This window comes from Cherax quadricarinatus, chromosome 52 (assembly GCF_038502225.1).
Source record: "Cherax quadricarinatus isolate ZL_2023a chromosome 52, ASM3850222v1, whole genome shotgun sequence".
Lineage (NCBI taxonomy): Eukaryota > Metazoa > Arthropoda > Malacostraca > Decapoda > Parastacidae > Cherax > Cherax quadricarinatus.
This window is the reverse complement of record NC_091343.1, coordinates 4,436,787-4,458,023: the sequence shown is the minus strand read 5'-3', so window position 1 is coordinate 4,458,023 and position 21,237 is coordinate 4,436,787. Positions and strand designations below refer to the sequence as shown.

The 21,237-nt window shown below is 38.0% G+C and overlaps 1 protein-coding gene across 1 annotated transcript in view; it reads right to left on the bottom strand.

Moving 5' to 3' along the window:
* Nucleotides 1-3,443: 3,443 nt before the first annotated feature.
* Dhx15 (DEAH-box helicase 15) overlaps nt 3,444-21,237 on the bottom strand; it is a 77,394-nt gene continuing 59,600 nt past the window's right edge. The window contains exon 12 of the mRNA XM_070096013.1: nt 3,444-14,121. Within this exon, the coding sequence (XP_069952114.1) occupies nt 13,930-14,121 (192 nt within the window). The 3' untranslated portion in view covers nt 3,444-13,929. The remainder of the gene's footprint in view (nt 14,122-21,237) is intronic.

The following is a 21,237-nucleotide window of genomic DNA, read 5'->3' as shown; positions in this document are numbered from 1 at the left end:
AAGTGTCTTAACTTTCATCATGTGAAGTTTCAGCATCTAGACTAAAGGAATAGAACTGTTTACAACAAGAAGTTAAAATAACAGCTTATAGGACAAAGGTTGAACTCCTTCCTTACTTCAGCCAAAATAAAGAACTTGTATACTGCAATAACATCCCTGGACTACCACTTAGAATGGGACTTGAATATCAACCAGGAGACTGGTGGCTGTTTATATACAGTTCCATTAAAACCTTGAAATGTGTCTTATTGCACAAGGGTAACCAATATGCATCTCTTCCAACTGCTCACTTAACTAAACTTAACCCTTTGAGGGTTTCGGCCGTACTAGTACGTCTTACGCGCAGGGGTTTTTGACGTACTAGTACGCATAAATTCTAGCGCCGTCAAATCTCTCGGGAAAAGGCTGGTAGGCCTCCTTATGGAAGAATGGGTCTGTGTGGTCAGTGTGCACGGTATAAAAAAAATCCTGCAGCACAGTGCATAATGAGAAAAAAAAAACTTTGACCGTTTTTTTGGCATAAAACAGCAACTTTGCACTGTATTTTCGTATGGTATTTATTGTTGTATTCTAGTTTTCTTGGTCTCATTTTATAGAATGGAAGGAATATCACAGAAATTGAGATGATTTTGACTGGTTTTACAATGAAAAGTACCTTGAAATTGAGCTCAAAGTAGCGGAAATGTTCGATTTTTACCAAAGTTCAAAAGTAAACAAATCATGCCAAGCGTCCAATACACGTCAACTGGTGAGTCTAACATTCTTTTGCAAGTGCGCCAATATGATTTATACCATTTTTTACACTAATGCAGTAATCTGCATAACAGTAAATCTTCTATTTTTCGTAAGAATAAAAATTCAAAGTGGAAAGCAAAAGAATGTAAGAGGGGCCTTGAGACGTGACTAATGAACAGAGGAAATGTCATTTCATTGCCAGGAATGTATTTCTTGTTTGTTCTGGACCCTATTCGGAAATTGGCATTTTTTGAAATTTGTGTGAAATTGGCAAAATTGCTAAATTCTGACCACTGTATTGGATAGTTGAAAATGGTAAATGGGTGGTTTCTTGCACTCATTCAATAGAAAAAATGTAGTTCTAGCGAAATATTCATGTTTTTTGTCGACTAGTACAGTGGAATTGGCCGAAAATGGGGCTCAAAGTGGGCAAAATCGCCGATGCGTAAACATCGCCGAGACCGCTAACTTCGCGAGAGCATAATTCCGTAAGTTTTCCATCAAATCTCATAATTTTGGTGTCATTATGATCGGGAAAAGATTCTCTATATTTTCCTAAGAAAAAATAATTTTTTTTTTTTTAAATTTGGCCGACCCTGAGAACGAGTTTCTGAGAGGGCCTGTCGACCCTCAAAGGGTTAAAGAATGCAAAAATATCAAAATGGTATTGCAGAAGTTTTGCTATTATGAGCACAAGATGTCTATCTGTGTTAATCTGAATATGGTAAACGTCTGCTTGGGCAACAGAGTGGATATACAAAGTACCCTTGATTCATCTTTTTGTGGGACAGTAAGGTAAAGGCAGATCACTGGACGAAAGTGACAAGGCCTTCAAGAGAAAACATGACTGTAGGTGCAGCAAACATCATTAATGAGCCATTGGTTGACAGGGATAACATTCTGCCACCACTCCAAATTAAGTTAGGGCTAATGAAGTAATTTGTTAAGGCCCTGGACAAAGTTGGCAATTGCTTCAAATACATCTGTAGATTGTTCTGTGAACTAAGTATGGAAACTGAAAGCTGGAATCTTTGATGGCCCTCAAATTCGAAAGCTTATCAAGGATTCTAATTTCACAAAATGTACAAATGGTGAAGAAGTTTCTGCATAATGCAGTTGTGTGTCAATTGTCAAGAACATCTTGGGTAATCATAAAATAGACAATTATGAACTGGTGCAAAACATGATGACATGCTTTAAGAATTTAAGTACTAATATGAGCATAAAGGTGCACTTTCTTCATAGGCACCTACACAGCTTTCCACAATCTTGGTGAGGAACATGGGAAGAGGTTCCATCAATACAAAGGTGATGGAGGAAAGGTATCATGGCAGATGGAAGACACACATGATGGCAGACTATTGCTGGAGCCTCCAACAGGACTGTGCTGATGACCAACATTGAAGAAAATCATATAAACATTTTCATGTGCAGTAGTTAGTGGTATCATTTTTTTTTTTTTTTTTTTTTTGTTTTATTAACACATCGGCCGATTCCCACTGAGGCAGGGTGGCCCCGAAAAAAAAAACTTTCGCCATCATTCACTCCATCACTGTCTTGCCAGAGGGGTGCTTTACATTACAGTTATAAAACTGCAACATTAACACCCCGACTTCAGAGTGCAAACACTGTACTTCCCATCTCCAGGACTCAAGTCCGGCCTGCCGGTTTCCCCGAATCCCTTCATAAATGTTACTTTGTTTACACTCCAACAGCACATCAAGTATTAACCCTTTCAGGGCTTTAGCCATACTAGTACGGCTTACGCACCAGGGTTTTTGACGTACACTGTACTAGTACGCATAAATTCTAGCGCCCTCAAATCTAGCACGAGAAAGCTGGTAGGCCTACATATGAAAGAATGGGTCTATGTGGTCAGTGTGCGCAGTATAAAAAAAATCCTGCAGCACACAGTGCGTAATGAGAAAAAAAAACTTTGACCGTGTTTTTGGTTTAAAACAGTGACTTTGCACTGTATTTTCGTATGGTATTTATGGTTGTATTCTAGTTTTCCTGGTCTTATTTTATAGAATGGAAGACATATTACAGAAATTGAGATGATTTTGATTGGTTTCACAATGAAAAGTACCTTGAAATTGATCTCTAAGTAGCAGAAATGTTCGATTTTTGCCAAAGTTCAAAAGTAAACAAATCATGCCACGTGTCCAATACACGTCAACTGGTGAATAATATTCTTTCACAAGTGCGCTGGTATTATTTATACCATTTCTACACTAATACAGTAGTCTGCATAACAGTAAATCTTCTATTTTTTTGTGAGAATAAAAATTCAAAGTGGAAAGCAAAAGAATGTAAGAGGGGCATGGAGACATGACTAATGAACAGAGAAAATATTATTTTAGTGCCAGGAATGTCTTTCTTGTTTATTCTGGACCCTATTTGGAAACTGGCATCTTTTGAAATTTGTGTGAAATTGGCAAAATTGCTAAATTCTTACCACTGTACTGGATAGTTGAAATTGGTAAATGCGTGGTTTCTTGTACTCATTCAATAGAAAAAATGGAGTTCTAGCGAAATAGTTATGATTTTTGTCAACTAGTACACTGGAATTGGCCGAAAATAGGGCTCAAAGTGGGCAAAATCGCCGATGCGTAAACATCATCGAGACCGCTAACTTCGCGAGAGCATAATTCCGTAAGTTTTCCATCAAATTTCATACTTTTGGTGTCATTATGATCGGGAAAAGATTCTCTATCTTTTCATTTTTTTTTTTTTTTTTTTTTTTTTTTATTTTGGCGACCCTGAGAACAAGTCTCTGAGAGGGCCTGGCGACCCTCAAAGGGTTAAAAACCATTTGTCTCCATTCACTCCTATCAAATACACTCACACATGCTTGCTGGAACTCCAAGGCCCTCACACACAAAACCTCCTTTATCCCTCCCTCCAACCCTTCCTATCCCGACCCCTACCCCGCCTTCCCTCGACAGATTTATACACCAAAGTCATTCTGTTTTGTTCCATTCTCTCTACATGTCCGAACCACCTCAACAACCCCTCCTCAGCCCTCTGGATAATAGTTTTGGTAATCCCACACCTTCTCCTAATTTTCTAACTACAAATTCTCTGCATAATATTCACACCACACACTACCGCCTCCAGCCTCCTCCTCGTTGCAATGTTCATCACCCATGCTTCACACCTATACAAGAGTGTTAGTACAACTATACTCTCATACATTCCCCTCTTTGCTTTCATGGACAAAGTTTTTTGTCTCCACAGACTCCTAAGTGCACCACTTACCCTTTTCCCCTCATCAATTCTATGATTCACCTCATCCTTCATAGGCCCATCTGCTGTCATGTCCACTCCTAAATATCTGAATACATTCACCTCATACATTCATCTCAATTATCTAAGTTAATCTGTTATTATACAGAATGAAGTAATAGTTTGTATTACATGATTTGACTTTTGCATGATCTAAAAAATAGTTTCAATGCAATTTGTAAATTAGCTCTGCCTGACCAATATATTTTTTCACATTTTTTATGTTTTTCAATGGGATACCAAATTTATCAAAAACTAGAGCCAATCAAGCAAAACCGATGACATTCAGAATCAGCACCACAATCTTGCCCTAAAATCTGTGTAATGTTATTGGTCAGAAAAGTGTTGTCGGTGAGCTGTATTGTTAGATTTATTCTTCTATGAGATGTTATGCATACTATGCACCATAATTATAGATTTCTATGTAAAATAAATCTTAACTTTATACTGCTGATTAAGTTGCTTAATCATTTATGATTAACATCTTTCATCTTGGTGTTTTACTTCATGAAAATTCTACAGAGAATATGTCAGATTGGCTATCTGATATTTACTAACCAAGATTATCAGCAGACTTGAATACCAGAAGAGATATTTTACGAATTATGTAACCTGGGCAAGTTAAACATTACTAAACAATCGCTTTGTCATATTAAGATTTATAAAATATTTGAAAATAGAGGGCAAACTTAAGAAAATCTTGTCAGTCTTTTCAGTGGAGTTAGGTGTCAGGGAGTATGAATAATTTTTAAGCACTAAAGAATCTCATTCCACTAAACCAGTAGAAGCAACAGTTCCTACTACTACAGTAGGGCCCCGCTTTACAGCGATTTCAAATTATGACCAAAATTTGCTATACGGCGAGCTGTCTTTCTAATAAGGAGTGGCACACCTAGTTTGTTAACATTCTCCATAAGCACATCTCTTTATTATGTCTGGAAATTTTCCAAAACTTCAAGTGCTGTATAGTTATTGCATATTTTATATGTACTCTGATAATTATACTTATGTGTACATGTACCTAAATATACTTACACACTGTGCTGGCATGCAGGTACACATTAAAATCACTAAGTCTCTCTACTCCTGAATATTATTAATGTAATACACGACATTAAATGTCATATATTACATTAATACGTATAAACATTTCCATTAATCCATCTATGATATTTTTTCAATGTAATAAATACACTATGTAACATAAAAACATGATATATACACCCATGGTATAAATATTGATATAAATATGAGATTTGTTTACCAAGCGGTTGGTGGGAGGGTCAGGGCAATTACGTTGTCTCTAGTCAAACACCAGTTACTTAACTGTAGAAAAATATTCCTTTCACATGCTTTCACTCTATAGCTCTATTCACGACCCTCGTGGGTTCAGCGCTTCTTTTTTATGACTATAATAATAATAATAATAATAATAAAATAATAATATCATTCGCTCTAAAAATGATGTGCTGCATGAGAATAGGAGTGTTACTGTTTGTTTATTCTGTACTAACTGTCAGAGCATCATTCCTTCTAAAAATGTTACATGAGAATGGAAGTGTTGGTCTTTATTTATTCTACTGTAACACTGTGGAGACAACTTGTACACAATGCAAGGTGTTTATATGAACGTGTATGAAGCATAACCAGATGGTTCATCCGTTTGTTTACATAGTACTCTGCGTGGGTGGGGTGGCCAGGTGGGCTACCCTACATCCCACACCTGACTTTCTACAAATAAATACTTTTCACCTCTCACCCAACATTAAGACCATTAAGACTACAAATATTTTAAGGTAAGTAATGTGTGAATTGTATATGCATTTTATCGCTCTAGGGCACTTTAAGCATCGTAGTACATGTGGATGGGGTGGCCAGAAGGGCTACCATACCTACCCACACCTGACTTCTTACAATAAATACAGAGATTTTGAGGTAAATAATGAGTGTACTGTGTGTGTAGTTTACTTTGCATTGTTTTAATGCCTAGTTCTACTGCTAACTTAATATGTTAGTGTAAACTTGTTATCTGGCAATTATATGCATTTATAAGTGGAAAAAAAAATGGCATTCTACTTCCGGCGATGTCTGCTTTGCGGCGGTAGCCTGAAACCTAACCTGCCATATAAGTGGGGCCCTACTATATTTGGTTTCACTTATAAATTAATTACCAGGCACACTCACTCATGGAGTTTTGATTTTATTGCTATGACAGCTGGTCATTTCATTACTTGTGTACAGTGTACTCAGTGCCACTCTAAAATGCCAGCAACAAGCCAAATATTGTTACTATTAGAAAAAATGTTAATAATCAGTCTCCCACTTTTTTCTCCTTTCTCTCAATACACATTATGTGTAGTAGATTCAACTCTGAGTTTTGCACTGCCACCGGCACTATAGGTGGGTTCATCCTCATACAAGAAAGGATTTTCACACACATGGTTATCAAAATGCAGTAGTTACACAGTAGTTTGTAGTATCATTTACATAATGTTTATTAAAACGACACTTCTCGTGCACTTTTAATATTTATATCACAGTTCACAGAATTAGCAACTCTCAATGTTAAAATACAGTATATATTTCAGGGTAAACACTGCATGATGTCTTGGGTGTTTCAATGCAATAAATATAGTTCAATATAATACACACATACATACATACTCCGCACATAGGAGAGAGGAGCTTACGATGACGTTTCGGTCCAACCTGAACCAGTGTGACTTTGTAAATGGTCCAAGTTGGACCAAAATGTCATCAAAGGCTCCTCTCTCCTATGTGCTGTTTATCTGTTTATCACGGTACTGTCTCTCTTTGTTCTTCAATATAATGTGTGTAATAAAGTATCACCACAACTAAAACCCTATACTGCCCCCCATCAGCTTTAGACTTTAGATTATTATTATTTGCCTGTCCAAACAATTAACTTTAAATTGTAAGCTGTATATGATAAATCAAGCTAAGATTATTTAAGGTTACCAATATCCAGAATTATTCACCCTCTTATCTTAAATATTATGTACAGTGGACCCCCGGTTAACGGCCAGTCCAGTTATCGGCCAACTCGGTTATCAGCTGGTTTTTCGGTGCCCAGTTATCAGCTGTTAATTTGGTTATTGGCCATTTGGGAGGCGTCCATCCACCAGCTGGGGCCTCTTGCGAGTCAATTTGGCTTTGTCTCTGGGCGAGTGAGGAAGCTTCTGCTCATTCATCCAAACATTTTGCTATAATCCATTATTTTTTGTGGTTATTGATTGAGTGCAACTGCAAAATAAGCAACCATGGGCCCAAAGAAACACGGTACATAGTATATAAAAACATGCAATGTTTATATGCGATGTATATTAATAATAATCACTTGTATATTAAATGTCTTATTTTACATTAATACAGAAATTTTCATTAGTCCATCTATTATATCTTCTTCAAAATTATATAAGAAACATGTTACATAGCATATAAACATGCAATATTTATTATATGCGATGTATATTTAATAATCACTCTTCGCCACATTAAATGCCTTATTTTACGTTAATATAGACATTTTCATTAATCCATCTATGATATATTCTTCAAAATTATGTAAGAAACGTGTTACATATCATGTAGCATATAAACATGCAATGTTTATATGTTATCGAGTGAAGAGTGGGATGGAGAGTAAACATTACGTTTTCTCTGACGCAGCATTAGAGAAAACTGTGAATCTGGCGACTGGTGAAGTAACTGCCCTTCATGTGTGTTTGTTTACAATTCTTGGCATGAATTGTTCATTACTTCTCCCTCTGTTTATGATGGCATCTAAAGGTAGTTGTTAGAAACTATTAAACCCAGTGAACATGGTAATAATATGGCTGTGTAGTGTAATAATATGGCTGTGTATTGTAATACAGCTGTGTAGTGTAGCCTGAGGGGGGGAGGCTACATGTGCGTACTGTACCTACATCTACTGCTACCTAAACTGACTTCCTACAAATAAATACTACTCACCTCTTGCCCTACATTAAGATTACAAATATTTTAAGGTTAGTAATGAATGCATTGCAGCAGTAAATGACAGATTAAAGAGGTGTGTGCAATGTGGACTAGAGTGCAAGCTTTTGTAGAGAAACACCACCCTGACCAAGCTGAAACAAGCCATATCTGCAACATGTTCAGTGACAAAACCCTGTCCCACTTCTGGGAAATCTTAGAGAGATGCCAGAAAGAGACCTCTATGGACAGATTTGTGAGACAGGGGTCCAGTGACTCTCAAGCTGGTCCTAGTGACATTAAAAGACAAAGAAGGGAAGTAACCCCAGAGAAGGCTTTACTACCTAAAGTCTTTATGGAGGGGGATTCCCTTCAAAACACTAACTCCTCCCTCTTTCCTCTTCCCTATCTTCCAGAAGCGAGCATTAGCCTTTAATAAATGTATGTAAAACTTACATAATTGTTAATTTTTTTTTTTTTTTTTTTTTTTTTTTTTGGGGGGGGGGGGTTTTTTTTTATGGAACGAATTAATTGTATTTCCATTAATTCTTATGGGAAATATTAATTTGGTTATCGGCCGACCTTCTGGAATGGATTACGGCCGATAACCGAGAGTCCACTGTATTATGCAAGCAGGTTCACTATTATCTGAAATTGTGATCACTTATATTCAAATGGGTTACTTCTTATAAAAACTAATTTACCAAATTGATGTTATTTTTACATGAAGTATTATACAGCAAAGTCAGTCAACCTCTAAACAATGATCACATGGTATATACAATTATGTATACATAATGAAAATGCACTCACAGAAAATCAGTCTTCATTCCCAATTTAGTTCGATATCATGGTCACTCATTCAACCACTCTTGTCAGAAGTGTGTTGACATGATAATTCAGATGACTCTCCCAAAAGCAACATACCCCTCCCCTATCACCCCTCCCTCAGAATGCAGACACTGTATTTCCCACCTTTAGGATTAAAGTCTGGCTAACCAGTTTTCCTGAATTCCTTCATAAATGCTGCCTTGCTCACACTTGCCTCCACTCAAAACTTTCTTTACCCCCCTCCCTCTCCTAAGACAACCCCCTACCCCTCATTCCCTCCACCCCAGATTTATATGCCCTGTATTTAAACTTTATATTATGGGGAAATTTTCAACCAACTTTTACCTTGTAAGAATTCCAAATTCAAAATTGGATATCACCTTATAGAATTTCCCCACATGAAGATCCTTCAATAGGTCCAACTAAACACTGTACTCTTGGAAAATGTTCAAGATCCTAACAAAATCAAAATTAGATCACTACTGTCATGTACACTCTAGCTTCCTGATCCCGAGTTCAGTCTCATACTATACACAGTTCATGAGCACAATGGCTTGCTTAAGATCTTTGCTTGTGGTCAACTTCTGTGCAGCAGAAAATGCTCTCACTACTGGACATTAAGAGTAGCTGAATTTCCAGTAATTTTTAATAAAATTCAATCATCAAACAAGAAAAACTTGCTAAAAAAAAAAAAAATGATCATTACAGGTGACATGAGTAAATGTTGCATTGTTATTAGAGAACATGAAAAACCTTACAACATCCACAATGCATACCATCTTGAAATAATCTAGCATAATTGTACTTACTAAATACACAGATATCAAAATATCTAAACTCCAAATGGTGTGGGCCATGCAGTAGTATTTTCCCAGTGCAACTATCTTCACCCCATAACTACTACACTGTTGCTCCTCAATAACAACCCCAAAACTAAACAAAACTACAGCAGTATCTATTCAAACTTCTAAGGCATTTTAAAAACTAAAAATCCTCTGAATTTCCAAATCTATATGCAGATATTAAGTACAGCCAATCTCTGACCCACTGCCTTACTAGTAACAAATAAGTGTAATATTTCATTACTTTAGTCCTCATTTTAACGCTTTGACTGTCGCGGCCGTATATATACGTCTTATGAGGTACCGTGTTTGACGTATATATATACTCATAAATTCTAGCGGCTTCAAATCAAGCAGGAGAAAGCTGGTAGGCCCACATGTGAGAGAATGGGTCTGTGTGGTCAGTGTGCACCATATAAAAAAAATCCTGGAGCACGCAGTGCATAATGAGAAAAAAAAAACTCCGACCGTTTTTTTTAATTAAAATGCCGACTTTGTGGTCTATAGTATAGTATTTATGGTTGTATTCTCGTTTTCTTGGTCTCATTTGATAGAATGGAAAACATATTATAGATTTTTGATTGATTTTACTATAAAAAGAACCTGGTAATGGAGCTCAAAGTAGGGGAAATGTTTGATTTTTGCCAATGTTCAAAAGTAAACAAATGATGCCATTGTCCAATAAATGTCCAACTAGCCATTCTAATATGCAGTCATGAACGGGTTGATGTTATTTATACAATTATTACAGTATTGCAGTAGTCTGCATAATAGTAAGTCTTCTATTTTTTGTTTGAATAAAAATTCAAAATAGAAAGCAAGAGTAATATCAGAGGGGCCTGGAGACATGACTGATGAAGAAAGAAAATGTTATTTTAGAGCCAGGAATGTCTGCATTGTTCATTCTGGACCTTATTTTGAAATTGTCATATTTTTTAGTTTTCGTGAAATTGGCCAAATTGCAAATTTCTGACCACATTATTGGGTAGTTGAAATCAGTAGATGGGCAGTTTCTTGTACTCAATCGATAGAAAAAATGGAGTTCTAAAGAAATAGTTATGAGTTTGGTCGACTGGAACAACAGAATTAGCCGAAAATAGGGCTCAAAGTGGGCTAAATCGCCGATTTGTAAATATCGCCGAGGTCGCTAACTTCGCGAGAGCATAATTCCGTCAGTTTTCCATCAAATTTCGTTTTTTTGGTGTTATTACAATCGGGAAAAAATTCTCTATCATTTCATAAGAAAAAATAATTTTTTTTTTCTTTAAATTTTGCGACACCAGGAGACACCTCAGGATTGGGGGTTGCGACAGTCAAGGGGTTAAGGTTCAGAACAAATTACAAGAATTCTAAAACCTTCATTGATGGAAGTGTTTAAATTGTCGCTACAATGCAATGAAATTACGGCTCTTATCAGAATAGCGATACATACTTAGCCCAAGGAGAGGCCACAGCTACCCAAATGCCAATCTTACCATGTAAAAATTATCACTGAACATATAAAAATTATCATCAATGGTAAATACATTAACCTTTAAACTGTCCAAACGTAGATCTACGTTCACTTGCGCAGCGCTTCGAATGTTTTGAAAAAAAAATTGAAGAGCACATATTTCTACACGTTATAAGATAAGAAAAATTTTTTAGGGTCTGTACTTACCAACATATAAGCCCATGAAGCTGGCACTGGATGCTCACCTGATGGCAACATCGAGTCCTGCGCCTTACAGAAGTGTTGCCGATATACCTTTTTCCCCTCGTTTTTATTTTAATTTACATAATTTTTATGTCCTGGTAATTACAATTTATAATAGTTCTTGTGATTTCAAAGCCAATCTTTGTTCTGACACTAACATTAGGTACTGAAATAGTACTCAAATAGTCACAATCACACCGACATGTGAACATTTTCACCTGCCTTGGTCATTTACTATTGTCTAGAAATATATACAAAGTATTTATAGGCCTCAGCAATGTTTTAGACAGGCTGGAATATATATGAAACTCCTTCAAGCATGGTGCTATGACCAGTGTCACTAAACTGCTGACAGTGCAGGAATGGAGTGAGTACACTTGATAGTGCACTGCTGCAGGGAACCCTGGCTTTATTTGTTTTCACTGTTAAACACAACCATGTCTGTCTGTATCTTTCCAACTATCTATCTGTGTCTTTCTGTCTAGCTCTGCTTATCTGTCTGTCTGCCTGTGTGTGTGTCTTTCTGTCTGCTTCTCTCCCTGTTTCAGGGAGCAGCTCGTAAACCTGATTCCTGAGCAAGTGAAAATGCATATTACTTGTGTCATGCTTATTATGCCTAAGATCTACAAGCACTGTATAGCACTTTGCCTGGAATTTTTGGGTTATCCTAGGTAATTTACACTACGTATAATAACTGTACTTCTGTGTACTTGTGAGAGACAGATAGAGAGACAGCCAAAGTCAGTCAGCCAGCTAGCCAACCACCCAGCCAGCCTGCCGAATACATGTTACATGTTCCAGGATCTCTTCTCTTTACTTAGGGCATAGGTTATAAGACAATTCTGGCAGGATGACACTACCGGTGGTATCAAAAATGAGAGTATGTTGCACAAATGTTACACATGGGTTATTATCAAGGTTTTTGATATTTCCTCTACCACTTGTGGCCACATCCATCTCAAAGCCACTAAACTCTGGGTCAACATCACTTTCCTCTAAAAAGGGAAGCGTTAATATGACATGACATCAGTGAATCCCTGGTATTTGCCATGCTATTTGCTCTAGCTGGCACTCAATTGAACTGGTGCTCCCACAAGGTACTAAGTGGTCCCAGATTTTTTTTTAATCTGCACACACCGAGCGTTAAGACTTGTTCTATACTGATCAAGCATCTCGGGTCAACTGTGCCAAATTTGGAGGCAGGAAAAATAAAACGTAGATCAAAGTTTGGGGCACTAGCGGTACAAATGTAGATTTACGTTTGGACAGTTAATAGACAATGTAGTTACTGTATCCTCAATTTTAACTGATACTTTCTCAGCAAACTCCCACTGTTGTATGGTGATACAAACAAGGAAACTATTATCATTCACTCAACAGCTCTCATGCCAAAAGCAGAGGCATCACAATTCAAATGACCCTCTGAACCACAACATTCCCACCCATGAATAGCTGGACTAAAGTCCGGCTAACTAGTTTCCCCTGAATCCTTCTGTAAATGTTACCATGCTCACACTCCAACAGCATGCCAAGCCATAAAAGCCACTCAACTTCATTCATTCTTGTGCAGCATGCTCTCACAAACTTGATGAATGCTCAAGCCCTTGAACTCAAAACCCTCCTGTAGCTCCTCCCTCCAATCCATTATGTTATGGAACAACCTTCACTCCTCCCTCCCTCTCACCTTAGATTAACACACTTTTGTCATCATATTCAGCTCCAATTTTATTTACCAGATTTTCTAGTGCAGTTATAGTTACAATTACTTAATCAAAAATGCAACAACTTACAATTACTTAATATTATGCATTAAATTATTTTCTTCAATTACATGAAATTTTACCATTGTTACCATTGTTAAATGTTGGAAATAAGCAAACAATGGACTTCACATTCTGTACTTAAATAACAAACCACCTCAATCTCCCATCAGCTCTGAAAGATACCTCTGATTATCCCATTTTGTCTTCTAATTTCTACACTGAATTCTCTGTATAATATTCACACCACATATTGATTTCAAACATATTTCCAGTGCCTCTAGCCTCTTTCTTGCTGCAACAATGAAAGCCCATAATGAATAAAACATTAGCAACAATTGGGTATATTTGTTGCAACTTCCCACTAAGATTAAAAATAACTTTGAAAAAGAATTAACAGATATATCAACAAATGTGTACATAGTACATTTTTTTCTAATTCTGCATACACTAAGTTCAGTTAAATTAATTAGGCTTATTTTAAATTTTCATACTTTCACAGATCACAACAAAAATGCACTTTAGTATCTAGTATAATTCATATCCTCTATCAGCTTCTTTATTAAATTCTAGAAGCACAATAACTTATGAACTTTAACTCATAGTGCCTCAACAAACTACAATAACTCTCCAAGGTGGTGTTATGATAAGAACTTTCAATGTAATTAAAAAAAACTCAAAATCCAATAGTGAATGACTTTCCAATAAGGAAGAATATATTAAGACATGTAAATGAATAGACAATTTGAGGTCTCAACCTATATAAAGTTCATTAGAGGCATTGTGCTTGGTGTCAGTGTAACTAATATCCTGAATTGCCAACCCACTTACGTTTGATATCTGTAACGGTGCGTATGTAATTTTTAGTAGTTAAGACAAATTCATTGTATAGCACCCACTCTGGCTTGTGGTCTAGACAGGTGGATGGATGCAGCTGTACCACCTGATTATCCTTGATAGTCATATAGTGTCCAGTACGTTCCAGGTGAGCAATCTGCAATTATATTTAGTGGATAAAAGAATTAGGCTAACTAAATTACAGTAACTGGAATAAAAAAAACAATATTGAAAAATAAAGTGCCCTATAAGCATACAATTATAACCTACTTATCTTTATTTTCAGGCACTGTGCAAGCTTTCAAACAAGATGCTGATTAATTAACAGTGTGGAAATTAGATTCGAATTATTTGTGTTAATGTCTTATAACCAAAGCTAATGGTTTTGGAAAATTTAAATGAATAATGATCATAATCCTCATCAACCTTGGTTTTCTTTTAAATGCACAAATACTGCATTTTTCTACTTCTTTCAGACTTAAATGGAAGAAAATATACTGTACTTGAACCAACATTCAATCAGATAACAGATTGGTTAACTTTGTCACGAATGTAAAGAAAGGTTAAAGGATCATGACAATTTCTACACCATAGAAGGTTGGTACAGACAGCAACTACCCAGGGAGGTACTACAATCCCCCCAAACGATTGTGAAATGAAAACCTACAATAGTTTTAAACAATGGTAGAATTGCTGGTGCGTTTTCTGTCTCAAACATGCAAGATAACAGGTACATCTTGCTACTTCTACTTACACTTAGGTCACACTACATATGCATGTACATATGTATACACACCTATCTGAGCATGTTTCTGTTTTCCCTATAGCTCTTGTTTTTGTCATTTCCTTTCATGTTTATGGGGAAGCCGAGTAGAATTCATCATCTGTAAGCCATGTATATCATAAGAGGCAATTAAAATGCAATGAGCTAGGGGCTAGTAACTCCTCCTCTATTAATTGCTAAATGTAAAGATAAAGTTGGGATGTTTGAATGTGCATGGATATAGTGCAGATGGTAAGAGAGAGAGGATTCTGAATGTTATAAATAAAAAGACTATGTCCTAGTTCTGACCAAAACAAAGCTCAAGAAGGTTAATAGATTTTCAGCAGGAAGAAATAAATTTGATAAGGTCAGATGCATCTGAGAGAGTTGGAGCTCAGGAAGGAGTAACAGTAATGCTGAATGGTCAGCTGTCGAAGGAAGAGGGAATATAAATTTAAGGATTATAAACATCAAAATAAGGATCAGATGCAAAAAAATGGGTTACACTAAGTGTTTATGCACCTGGAGAGAGAGAAATTTTGGGAGATGTTAAGAATGTGTTTAGAGTTTTGAGTCAAGTGAGAGTAAACTGTGGTGGGGGAAAAAGTGTTGTACAGAGCACAGTAGGTAACTTTGGGGAGCCAGGAGTAAATGATAATGAGGGACTTTGATTGAACTTTGTATAAAAATAGGTTTGGTAATAAGTAATACTAATTTTAAGAAAAGGAAAGTAAGTACACGGGATATGATATAGGGCATAATGACAGCAACACTGATTCTGGCTATGGACCAGGCTCATCTGGTGCTTGCCTGGTCAACCAGGCGGTTGCTGCTGGAGGTCCGCTGTCTCTCACATCCATCACAGCCTGGTTGATTTGGCACCTGGTGAAGATACTTGTCCAGTTTCCTCTTAAAGGCTTCTACACTTGTTCCAGCCGTGTTTCTGATATCTTCTGGTAAAATGTTGAAAAGTCTGGGACCCCGGATGTTGATACAGTGCTCCCTTATTGTCCCCACTGCACCCCTGCTCCTCACTGGGTATCTTTTTCACTTCCTCCCATATCTCTCACTCCAGTATGTTATGGCAGTGCAGATTTGGGACCAGGCCCTCGAGTACTTTCCAGGTACACGTATATATTATCATGCATCTCTCTCTCCTCTGCGCCAATGAGTACATGTTAAAGACTTGAAGGCATTCCCAGCAATTTAGATGCTTTACTGGCTCAATGTGAGCCATTAGCGATCTCTGTATTTGTTCCAGCTCAGCTATTTCTCCTGCTTTGAATGGGGCCATCAGCACTGAGCAATATTCTAAGTGAGGGAGCACTAGTGATTTGAAAAGTGTCAACATTGGCATTATTTCCCTTGTTTTGAAAGTTCTCAATACCCACCCTGTCATCTTTCTGGCTGTTGTGATCTTTGTTTTGTTATGGTCTTTAAAAGAAAGGTCAGCTGACATAATTATCCCCAGGTCTGTTACGTGTTCCTTTTGTTCTATTTGGTAACCCTCTTGAGTTCTGTATATAGAGCTTCTTTTGAGTTCTTTCTTTCCAAACCTAATCAGCTGGAACTTTTCACCACTGAATGTCATGTTGTTCTCCACTGCCCACTGTAAAACCCTGCTTATGTCTTCCTATACTTTTTCTGTGTGTTCTACCGTAGTGACTTTCATGCTTATTTCAGTGTCATCTGCAAATGATGATACAAAAGCGTGCCAGGTGTTTTTATCTATATCTGCTATGAGGGCAAGAAACAACAGCGATGCCAGAACAGTACCTTGGGATCCTGAGCTTATGACCTCGCTGATGCTGGATCTTGCTCTGTTTACTACTACTTTTTGTGTTCTGTATGCTAGGAACCTGAAAATCCATCTGCCCACCTTCCTCATAATGCCCATGGACCTCATTTTGTGTGCTATCACTCCATGATCGCATTTGTCAAATGCCTTTGCAGTATCTGTGTAAATCACATCTGCGTTTTGGTTGTACTCCAATGCCTCGGTAATTCTGTCATAATAGTTCAGCAGCTGTGACAGACATGATCATCCTGCTTTAAAACTATGCTGGTTCGGGTTATGCTGGTCCATGGAATTTGTAATCTGCCGTCTCATCGCTCTTTCGAATATTTTTATGATGCGAGAAGTTAGGGCTACTGGTCTGTAATTTTTCACTAGTGCTCTACTACCTCCCTCATGCAAAGGAGCTATGTCTGCACTCTTTAAAGCCTCCGGTATTTCACCTAGATCTAAGCACTTTTTCCAAAGAATGCTGAGTGCTCGTGCTAATGGTACTTTGCACTTCCTTATAAATAGAGCACTCAATGAATCTGGTCCAGGTGCTGAGTGAGTGGGATTGTTGTCCATTCTTTTTCGAAATCTATGGGATTTGTACTAATGTCAGTTAGTTGGTCTGTGTGTCCGTCTTCTAGAGTGAAAAATATTTCTGCATTTTATACCTTGCTGTCATTTAGTGGGTTGCTGAACACTGCCTAGTATTATTCTTTTACGATTTCACTCATTTCCTGCTCATTGTGAGTAAACGAATCTCCTCTCAGTAGTGGTCCAATTCTACAGGTAGTTCTTAACTTGGATTTTGCCTAGGAATAGAAATATTTTGGGTTTCTTACAATATTCTGTATGGCCTTTTGTTCCTTTTGTACTTCTGTTAGGTATGACATCCTAAGATTTTGCTCTAATTCAGTGATCTATCGGCTAAGCCTATCTTTCTTCTGCTGCAGCATTTTGTGTTTTTAAGCAAATCAGTAACCCATTTTCTTCCTCTGTGCCATCTCTTATGCTCTCTCTCTATATCTGATCTCCTTCTGGGGTTCCTCAATGGTACAAGATTAATTTTGCAAGTGGCAAGTGGAGTAGATTTCACCATTCACAGAGGTGCCCAGATATGACAGTTTAGATGTCACTCCAAACAACCAATATCCCAAACCCCTCCTTTAACCCTTTCAGGGTCCGTCCCGTAGATCTACGGCTTTACGGTGAGTGTCCAAACCATAGATCTACGCCAAAATTCTAGCGCCATCAAATTTAGCGCGAAAGCGCACATAGGCCTACATGTGAGAGAATGAGTCTGCACCGTGGGTGTGCGCCGTAAACAAAAAATCTAGGCGCCTGCATAGCATTGTGGGAACGCCAGCTCAGTCACCCTTGTTCACCATGCCTCGTCGCAAGTCAGCTCTCACTCCCCGGAAAATTGGGACTCTCCTCTTCCTGTCTGATAGTTCTGACACTGATGGAAGTGGAAATGAAGACGAATTCTACGGCTTTGATAAGTTAGTGACCGAAAATAATGACCAGGATATCGATAATAGTGCAGAAAACCCCGACAATCCTCGACCTTCTACCTCTGGTGTGGGCACTCGTGACTCACGGTTGGGTGTTCCTAAACGTAAGAGAAAACTAATATTTTCGCGTGGCCAGGCCTCTGACTTTAGCAATGACGATGATTCTGACGTGGATTGTGATTTTATTGCGCTCGACGATCATTCGAGTAGTGATAGTGAGGAATCATATTCACCAGTGAAGCGTCGGTATGTTCGCCGCCGCATGCGCTCGGGTAGTGTACCCTATGCTGTGCCCAGGGGACGGAGTACATCCCGTGGCCCTACACCCGTTTTAGGTAGTGATAGTGAGGATGATGTGGCTACACTTGGCATGGATGAGCCACAGGCATCAGTGGATGGTCTTAGTGGTGCTGGTGGTGGTAGTGGCACCGCCATGCGTGACTCACCATGCCACGCGGGGACCCATGCTGCTGACTCGTCAGTTCAAGGACAAAGCGGAGCGTCAGCCACCAGCCCGCCACAACCACAACCACCCGTACAACCAGCCTATGATGTCCAGTATCCACCAGAAAACCGTATGTGGGATTGGCAGCAAAATCCCAATTTTGTTCCCAAGCCTCACCACTTTGATGACTCTCAAAGTGGAATTCTACCTACTTGTCCCCTGGGAACCACGGCCAATGAACTGGAATTCTTTGAATTATTCTTTGACCAGCCATTGATGGAAATTATTGCCAGGGAAAGTAATGAAGTATTTTCAGTACACCATGGCAAATACGATCTTATCACCACAGTCAAGACTACACAGGTGGAAAGAGACGACTGTTGCAGAAATGTATTTGCTTTTTGCAACAATAATGCTTATGCCTCACGTCTATAAGCATAATATAAAAGCATACTGGTCCACAGATCGGCTAATTTCTACCCCGGTCTTCAGTGAAATAATACCAGTGAACAGGTTTATCTTACTGTTACGTATGTTGCACTTCTCTGACAAAACCAGGCCTGACAGAAGTGACAGGTTATACAAGATTAGAAATGTTTTCATGTATCTCAAACAAAAGTTCAGGATATACTTTTATCCATTCAAGAATCTTGTAATTGACGAGTCTTTGATTTTGTTCAAAGGTAGACTGTCATTCAAGCAGTATATACCGAGCAAGAGGAACCGCTTTGGTATAAAACTGTTTGTACTCTGTGATTGTGACAGTGGCCTGGTGTTGGATATTGTTGTATACACAGGTAGTAAAACATTGAAAGATACCAAGATGTTATTGGGTATCTCAGGTGACGTAGTGAGAAACATGATGGCACCTTATCTTGGTAAGGGGCATACATTATATACCGATAACTGGTACACAAACCCATTACTCAGTGATTTCATGCGAGTGAACAAGACAGATGTGTGTGGCACAGTGCGTTCTAATCGTAAACACATGCCCAGGCTCAACGCAGGTGTTCGTGATGACGTGCAGGTGTTTACTGCCAATGACATCATGGCATTACGGTGGCATGACAAACGAGATGTCACATTGTTGACAACCACTCACCGTAATGAAATGCAAGACAGTGGCAAAGATGATCGAGTGACTAATGAACGTATTCGAAAACCAGTGTCAGTGATTGATTATACACAAAACATGCGCTTGGTTGAGAAGTGTGACATGCAGATTGGTTTTGTTGACTGTGTTCGTAAGAGTTACAAGTGGTACATGAAACTTTTCTTCCATCTCATGGACATTTCAATGCTCAATGCATATAATATGTACCAAATAAAGACTGGTAACAGACCACCGTATGGTGAATTTTGTTTGTCTGTTGTCAGACAACTCATAATGAAGTACCAGGTAACAACACCTGCAATACAACATGGTCCTCGAATTCCTCAGGATATACCCAAGCGTTTGAGGAGAGAAGGTGATCATTTCATAATACAGCTTCCTTCAACTCAAAAGAAATTTGCTCAGAAGAGATGCATTGTCTGTGCACAAACAAAACGACGGCAACAAAGACGCAAAGACACTCGGTTTATGTGTGAGGAATGTAAGGTGCCTCTGTGCATGGTGCCTTGTTTCAAGGAGTTCCACAAGCTCCAGCAGTTCTAAAACCATGTCCAGTGATTGTAAATATGTAAATATATGATAGAACATTAGTATTATACAATATTTGTGCATGTTTATTGTAATAAAAACAGTGGTAAACAATAATATGATAATAACTTTAGTGCGGTTATTGTGTTCAATACAGTGAGTTTATATATATATCAATTATATACAGTATTGGTCCTCCATGGGGAAGTGGAACAGAATTCTTCCTCCGTAAGCCATGCGTGTTGTAAGAGGCGACTAAAATGCCGGGAGCAAGGGGCTAGTAACCTCTTCTCCTGTATATATTACTAAATGCAAAAGGAGAAACTTTCGTTTTTCCTTTTGGGCCACCCCGCCTCGGTGGGATACAGCCGGTGTGTTGAAAGAAAGAAAGATACAGTATTGGTCTCTCAGGCCCCAAATGTTAGTAGGAATAGAAAAAAATTGGAAAAGAAAAGAAAAAACAACTAAAACAACAAAATAATATAATGCGCGTATGTGGAATTCGTCGATGTTGCCACCACCACATCATTTTCTATAAACTTCTTGGCACTGTATCTCGGTAAGTACTGATCAGATTCTTATTTTTTTTGTTTTATTACATTCACAAAAATATGCTCTTTAATTCTGTAAGAAAAAATAATTTTTTTTTTTTTTTCAAAATTTCTTGGACACTGGTGCATGACTTCAGATTTTGGCCTCGGACCCTGAAAGGGTTAACCCCCTGAGGGTCCGTGCCACAGATCTACGGCTTTACGTTGAGAGTCCAAACCGTATATGTATCTACATCATGAGCTCAGCTCACTCTGATAAGCTGTGAGTGGCAAATTTTGGCCTTGATATGAGAGAATACATCTATATGGTATGTGTGCACTACATAAAACAAATCCTGCTGCATATAGTGCATAATGAGAGAAAAAAAATGACCGTAAATTTCAATTAAAACAGCGAATTTGCATTTTTTTTTTTTAGTTTTGTTTTTTATAGTTGTACAGTGGACCCTCAGCTAACAATATTAATCCGTTCCTGAAAGCTCATCATATGCTGAAATTATCATTAGCTGAATTAATTTTCCCTATAAGAAATAATGGAAATCAAATTAATCCGTGTAAGACACCCCAAAGTA